Source organism: Carlito syrichta, unplaced genomic scaffold (genome assembly GCF_000164805.1).
Source record: "Carlito syrichta isolate Samal-C Ts95f unplaced genomic scaffold, Tarsius_syrichta-2.0.1 Scaffold258652, whole genome shotgun sequence".
Lineage (NCBI taxonomy): Eukaryota > Metazoa > Chordata > Mammalia > Primates > Tarsiidae > Carlito > Carlito syrichta.
In genome coordinates, this window is record NW_007202748.1 from 244,639 (window position 1) to 252,866 (window position 8,228).

Genomic DNA, 8,228 nt, shown 5'->3' on the forward strand with positions numbered 1-8,228 from the left:
CAATAAATCAAAAAAAAAAATTAGCCGGGCGTGGTAGCGCGTGCCTGTAGTTCCAGCTACTCAGAAGGCTGAGGCGGAAGGATCGCCGGAGCCCAGCAGGTCGAGGCTGCGGTGGCCAGGAGCGGCCACTGCACTCCAGTCTGGGTGACAGAGTGAGACTCCAACTTAAAAAATAAATAAATAAATAAATAAATAAATAAATAAATAAATAAAGTAAATAAATAAATGTTTTATAATCTTGAAAAACTGAAGCAATCCACAAGTTATATAGGAACATTATTAGTTAACTCAGGGTTCATTTACTTGATGGAATATGCACAGCCATTAGAATTATAAGTATAAAGACCATATTGCAATACTGACAATGCTTACAACATAGTAGACAAAATATTAGATAAGAAAACAAGATAGAAAATTTCACATACACTCTGATCACTATTCTGTAAAGAAAATAAAGGGGACTATCCAAAAATTTTACTGGATTCCTTCTCAGAAGTCAGCCTTTATGCCAAATAAACTCACCAGTGAAGAAGAGAAGGATGATGATGAATACCAGGTGGATTTCAACTTGGAAGAAATCTGTGAGGCAAAAGAATGATTATTTTGACAAATAAAACCAGAAAATTATTAAAAATTTAACAGATGACTACTATAGCTTAACATTATTCTAGTTACCGTGAAAAAGGACTTGGTGTTTGCTGTCAAGGTGTTTAAAGAGAAAAGATATGAGTCTATGAGACACAGCAAACTGAGAAAACAATAAACTATAATAATTATGTTGTCAAGTTCCAGGACAGTGCTGATCTAAAAAAAAAATTTCAGTCATATATTTTCCTCATTTTTGGCCTAGAAAATGCACCATAAATCTAACATTACGAAAATATCTAGTATGGCTTAACACAATAGATGTTGAATTTAAGATAGGATACAATCAATGTAAATATAAATATACTATAAATAATATAGTATGTAATCAGTGTAAGTATAAGTCAAACAGTAAATATCACATGTAAGTAAAATATGCCCAGATACTTGTTTACAACAGCTTTTTGTGTAATAGCCCAAAACGTGGAAACAACCCCAATGTCCACAATTGGATGGGCGAATTAGGAAACTAATCTGGTATATTCATACATTGTATTAACTTTAGGATCAAAAACATTATGTGTTTGTATGTGTCTTTTCTTTTTCTGAGAAATAGCTTGCATTTACTAAGTAAAATTTCTCAGGGATCTGTGAACCAAAAAAGGTGAAGGACTACTGTGTTACAGTGTGTGCATATAAAAAGCAAATTAAAAAAAACGAATTGTCTGGGTGCAGTGGCTCAAGCCTATAATCCCAGCACTTTGGGGGGGTGGTGAGGCAAGAGGATTGCCTGAGTCCACGAGTTTGAGACCAGCCTGGGCAATGTGGTGAGACTTTGTCTCTACAATAAATCAAGAACTGAGCTGGGCATGATAGTGCATGCCTATAGTTCCAGCTACTCAGAAGGCTGAGGTGGAAGGATCACTGGAGCCCAGAAGGTCAATGCTGGGGTGGCTGTGAGCATGCCACTGCACTCCAGCCTGGGCGACAAAGTAAGACTCCAACTCAAAAATTTAAAAAAGAAACAAATTATTGACAGGTGCAACAAATTATAATAGTTACGGTGGTTAGCAGAAGTCAGTCATAAAGAGTATATACTGTATGAATGTACTTATATAAAACTAGAAATTGAGCCAGGCTCGGTAGCTCAGCCTGTAATCCCGCACCTTTGGGAGGCTGAGGTGAGTGGATTGCCTGAGCCCGCGGGTTCGAGACCCGCCTGGGCAGGTGAGACCTCATTTCTACAATAAAATAAAAAAATTAGCCGGGTGTGGTAGCGCGCACCTGTAATTCCGGCTACTCGGAAGGCTGAGGCGGAAGGATCGCCAGAGCCCGGTAGGTCGAGGCTGCGGTGGCCGGGAGCGGCCACTGCACTCCAGTCTGGGTGACAGAATGAGACTCCAACTCAAAAAAACAAAACAAAACTAGAAATTGCAAATGGATTTGTAGTATCAGAAAGCAGATCAGTGGTTACCTAGGGATGATAGGGAAGCAGGAAACTTTTTGGGATGATAGATATAATATTTCAGTATGTTGATTGTGATGTTTTCACAGGTATATACAAATGTTAAAATTTATCAAACTGTACACTTCAAATATGTACAGCTTATTTCATGTCAATTTTAATTCAATAAAGTTGTTTTGAAATGCCACAGGTGCCTTATAGGTAAAAATGTTTTATAGGTGATATTTGATAGGACAAAATCAGTAAATAGGGAAGGGAGGGTCACTTATAGTAAGATAACTCTCAAACTGTAACTCTCTAAAAAAGTTTGTATATATGTGACAGAAGTTGATTTAAGAAATATTCAATCTAATCAAAGTAAGCAGATGTAAATACTCAGGACTGGGATGTAAAAGAAATTTACAATCTAATAATTTGTTATCTTGTCTGAAAAGGGGCTATGTTAACCAATAGCTCTAGGGATACCTGAAGTGTGCCTGTAGCACTACCCAGAGGAAAGGGTGATGGTCCTTTGGGCCAGCAGACAAACCTAAATACCTTGTCTGCTTCCTCTCCCATTCCCCACCAAAGCAATTTCACACCATCAACACTCTCCTGGAGCCCATGTCTTATGCATTGCCATGTTCCCACTGCCAGTATAGTACCTAGGACATAGTAGGGGTCCACTAAATACTGACTGAATGAAAGAAAGGTCCACTGCTGTCTGCCTTTCACCTCACACTAGGTTAGGAGGCCCTCTTTCATACTCTCATAGTAATAGGTTTATATCTGTTGTAATTGCCTGGTGCCTTAGTCCATTTTGTGTTGCTATAATAGAATATCTGGGAGTAAGTTATAAATAAAAGAGGCTTATTTAGCTCATGGTTCTGCAGGCCGGGAATTCAAGGGCATGGCCCCTATCTTCTGGCAACGGCTTTCATCCTGCATCATAACATGGTCAAAAAGGTGAGAGGGGAAGCAGACACATGCAAGGAGGCAAAACTGGGGGGATGTCCAGCTTTATAACAGTCCACTTTCAAGGGAACAAATTCATTCCCATACAGCACCAATCCATTCATGACGGGTCCACTCCCATGACCCAAACACCTCCCACTAGATCTTGCCTCCCAACATCACCACAGCGGGAATCAAATTTCAACATGAGTTTTGGTGGGGACAAATAAACCATATCCAAACTATAACGTTCTTCCCTAGCCCCTCAAAACTCATGTCCTTCTCATATACAAATACAATCATTCCATTCCAACAGTCAGAAGTCTTAACTTGTTTCAGTACCAACTCAAAAATCCAAAGTCCAAAGTCTCATCTGAGACTCAAGGCAAGCTCCTTCCAGCTATGAACCTGTAAAATCAAAAACAAGTTATTTACTTCCAAGGTACAATGTGGTATAGGCAGTTGGCAAATACTCCTATTCTAAAAGGGAGAAATTGGCCAGAAGAAAGGAATGACAGGGTCCGTGCAAGTCTAAAATCCAGCAGGGCAGACGTTAAATCTTTTTATTTTTTTATTTTTTGATTTGGAGTCTCACTCCGTTGCCCAGGTTGGAGTGCAGTGGCATGCTCACAACCACCCCACCATTGCCCTGCTGGGTTCAGGCGATCCTTCCACCAGAACTACAGATGTACGCTATCAAGCCCGGCTAATTTTTTGATTTATTGTAGAGATGAGGTCTCACCAAGTTGCCCAGGCTATTCTCAAACCCAGGGACTCAGGCAATCCCCTCACCTCGGCCTCCCAAAGTGCTTGGATTACAGGTTTGAGCCACCATGCCTGGCCAGACGTTAAATCTTAAAGCTCCAGACTGATCTTCTTTGACTCCATGTCCTATATCTTGAGCACATAGGTGAGAAGAGTAGGCTCCCAAGGCCTTCAGTAGCACAGCGTCCATGGCCTCGCTCAGCATATCCCAGGTGGCTGCTCCCACAGGTTGGAGTCGGATGTCTGTTTTTTTTCAGGCTGAGCAGGCTGAGGTTACATACTGCCAGTGGCTCCCCCTTGATGGCCTTGTCCTTGAAGCTTCACTAGGCATCGCCCTGTGGAGATTCTCTGTGGCAGATCCACCCCTGCATCAGGTTTAGACCTGTGCCTGCAGGTTTCTCCCTACATCCTTGGAAATTGGTAGAGGAAACCATGCCACCATAGCGCTTGCATTCTATGGGCCTGCAGAATTAATAACACATCAATGTGGTTGCTGCCAAAACTCACGACTTGTGCTCGATGGAGTGCTGGCCCAAGTCATTTCTGGGGCCGTTTGAGCCATGGCGGCCAGGGGTGCAGAAGCAGGGTTCTGAGGCAGCACAGGGTAGCTGTGCCCTAATTCTGTTCCCCAGAAACATTCTGCACTCCTAGGCCTCTGAGCCTATGACAGGAGGGCAGCCTTGAAGATTTCTGAAACGTCTTTGAGACCTTTCCCTACTCTCTCTCTCAAGGAATAGCACCTGGCTGTCTTCTAATCTAATCTCTTTTTTTTTTTGAGTTGGAGTCTCACTCTTGTAGCCCATGCTGGAATGTGGTTGCATGCTCACGGCCACTGCAGCCTTGACCCAGTGGGCTTAGGTGATCCTTTGCCCTCAGCCTTCCAAGTATAATCTAATCTTATCTTTGGCAACACGTCACTCCTCCACATCTTTGGAGTCCTCTCCTGAAAATGCTCTTTTATTCTCTGCTGCAAACCAGGTTGCAAATTTTCCAAATGTTTATGCTCTGCTTCCATGTTAATTATAAATTCTGCCTTTAGATCATTCCTTTGCCGCCATAATTGAAAGTAAGCTGCTAAAAGTAACTGTATCTCTTCTTGAGTACTTTGCTGCATAGAAATTCCTTCTACCAGATATCCTAGTTCGGCACTCTCCAGTTTGGCCTTCCACAAAGCCCTAAAGCAAAAACAAAAAGCAGCCAAGTTCTCTGCTAAGGTGTAATATGAGTTACCTTTGCTTCAGTTTCCAAATAAATTCCTCTCTATTTCTGTCTGATACCTCATCAGAATGGCCTTTACTGTCCATATTTCTTTTTTTTTTTTTTTTTTGAGTTGGAGTCTCACTGTCACCCAGACTGGAGTGCCGTGGCTGCTCCCGGCCACCGCAGCCTCAACCTGCTGGGCTCCAGCAATCCTTCCGCCTCAGCCTTCCGAGTAGCCGAAATTACAGGCGCGTACTACCACGCCCGGCTAATTTTTTTATTTATTGTAGAGATGAGGTCTCGCCTGCCCAGGCGGGTCTCAAACCCGCAGGCTCAGGCAATTCACTCACCTCAGCCTCCCAAAGGCGCGGGATTCCAGGCTGAGCCACCGAGCCCGGCTACTGTCCATATTTCTACAAACCTTCTGGTCACAATCATTTAACCAATCTTTGAGAAGTTCCAAACTTTTCCTCCTCTTTTTTTCCCTCTGATCACTCACCAGAATCACCTTTAATGCCCCATGCACAGCAATACAGTTTTTTTTTCCAGCCTCCTTCTCAAACTCTTTCAAATTCTTCCCATTACCCAGTTCCAAGGCCACTTTTACATTTTCAAGTATCTGTATGGCAACACCCTACTCTTGGTACCAATTTTCTGTGTTAGTCTGTTTTATGTTGCTATACCAGACTATTTGAGACTGAGTAATCACTAAATAAAAGAAGCTTATCTAGCTTATGTTTCTATAGGCTGGGAAGTTCAAGGGAGTGGTCCTGGCTTCTGGTGAAGAATTTAATGTTATGTCAGAACATGATGGAGAAGGTGAAATGGGAAGTGGATACATGTAAGATGCAAAACCAGAGGGGTGTCTAGGTTCTATAACAATCCACTCTTGTGGAAATTAATCCATTCCCACAGGAACTAATCCAATCTTGAAAGAGCAAGAACTCACTCTTTACAGCATCAAGAACAGCACCAAGTCATTCATGATAGATAAACCTCCACGACCCAACACCTCCCACTATGTCTCACCTCCCAACACCACCACATTGGGGATCAAATTTCAACATGAGTTTTGGTGGGGACAAACAAACCATAACCCAATGATAGCACCTGGGTACCTGCCTGTTACCCATACAGACTGTCAGTTCCATGAGGGAAGGCACTGAATCTGTCTTGTCCACCTACTTTACAGAGTTAATGTGACTGGCCAGGTACAGAAAGTAGCTAGCACACAGTTAGTACTCATTAAATGCTGTGGTCTAGAAGAGGTCTAGAGATAAGGGGGTGGTGTGTTCCAGGGACTTTTGGGGCAGACTGCCAGGACATGAGTCACTTTAGAGAGAAAGCGAGGGATTGGAGTGACATTCACTTGGACAACTAGGCATGTACTGGCCCCATTCACTGAAAGGTGGGCTATAGGAAGCATAGTAGATTACTGGGAAGATGCAGAATTTAGCTTTTTCAACATGTACCTAAGTGACATCCAAGAAAGTGATGGGATTACAGGCATGAGCCATATTCTAGCCCCTTAGTCATCACTTTCTCTAAGAACCTTCAGGTCTATGGTATGTACCGAACTGTGAAGTTCATAAAGCACTTAAATTCCTTTATTTCTTATCTCACATTATGAAATAACTTGTTTAATTATTAAGTTTCTGTCCCCTTAGATCATTAGACTGTGTCTTCAGTTGCTAGCACAATTCCTGGAAAAGAGCAAGTACTCAGCAATATTTTGCAGAATGAAAGAATGAGTACTCACCAAGCAATCATTTGATGTTAATTTGCTTCATGTGCTCGCTCTCTTATAGGGAGGAAAATACACTGATTAGCCAACTTGAGCATTCTAGGCCACCTAAGTTCGATTTTTTCACGTGCACATAGCTTCTCTGTTGTCAAGAGGACATAAAAGGCACTGATACAGAGACCCACTAATGTCCCTCCATATTGCTTCAGCCCCTAGAGAAGGGCATTGGTGGGGAGGATTCAAGCACTTCTGTATATTCCTGAGCCCATTCCTGAGAGTCCCCTTGTCTTCTGTACTCTCCCAATAAGTAGCTTCAGGGGATCTTTGACTTCCCAGCAGACTATGCCCAAAGATGTAAATCTCTATTTACTCCCTTTCTTTGAACTGCATAGTATCAATGTAATCGATTTGCATAACATTTGCAATGCATGATATCTTAGGCCTTGTAAACTTTCTTTACTCTAAATGTCACTATCTAATATAAAATGCAGCTGTAACTTACGTTCTATACAATGCTCTGTTGGCCACATAGCTAATGTATAGGTACTGACAACTCTGGACTATAAAAGTGAACTGTAAAAGCCTAGAGAATGAGTAGAACCATTTTAGAAAGACCTAGAGTCTGGCTCTGCTCCCTGGATTCAAACTCAGAAATAAAATTCTTTCTACCAATTCCCTGCCCCTTTGATTTATTGGTATCAAGGGGAGCAGCTGAGCATTATTCGGACCATAACAGCACGGTATCTGATAGAAGAGATCTCCTACTTTTTTCATTTCCTAAGAAGCGTTAGTACTGTTGCTGAAGAACTATCCAATGACAAGTAACCCCAAACTTCTGCTCTCTAGATGTTAATTTCCTACTTGCTATTTCCTTTGCCAGGGACTTCCTCTGCTTCCCATCACCCCTGGCCTGCTAGACTTATAACACTGGGCTCCGTCCCTACAGTATCCTGGGTGCTCTTATTGTTTAACACTTATCACTGCATTACAATAGGAGGGAACTTTCAGTGATTATTTTGAAAGCCTGGGACAGTGCCTGACACAGAAAGAGATGTCAAAATTTTTTGTTTTTTTAACTAATGATGCCAAGATTTAAGTCCTGAATTTTCAGCTCTATCAGTTACTAGTTGGGTGATCTTAAGTAACTTAAGGTCAAGTAAGCCTCAGGTAATCTAATTCATTATATTTATTACTTCTAACCTTCACAAATATTTTTTTATTTTTTTGAGTTGAAGTCTCACTCTGTCGCCCAGGCTGGAGTGCAGTGGCACACTCACTGCCACACCATCATCTGCCTGCTGGGTTCCAGTGATCCTTCTGCCTCAGTCTTCCAAGTAGCACTACAGGTGCCCAATACCATGGCTGGCTAATTTTTGATTTATTGCAGAGACAGGTCTTGCCAAGTTGCCCAGGCTAGTCTCTAAACCGAAGGCTCAGACAATCCATTCACCTTGGCCTCCCAAAGAGCTGGGATTACAGGCTGAGCCATGGAGCCCAGCCTTTACAAATATTCTTTTTTTTTTTTTTTTTTTTTTT

At 42.1% G+C, this 8,228-nt stretch overlaps 1 protein-coding gene across 2 annotated transcripts in view; it reads right to left on the reverse strand.

Annotated features, from left to right (window-relative positions):
• Nucleotides 1-8,228, reverse strand: part of ALDH6A1 (aldehyde dehydrogenase 6 family member A1) — a 30,391-nt gene that overhangs the window by 18,593 nt on the left and 3,570 nt on the right. For both annotated transcript variants that reach the window (XM_008052161.2, XM_021709592.1), the window contains exon 2: nucleotides 523-579. In XM_008052161.2, coding sequence (XP_008050352.2) covers nucleotides 523-579 — 57 coding nt within the window. The remainder of the gene's footprint in view (nucleotides 1-522; nucleotides 580-8,228) is intronic.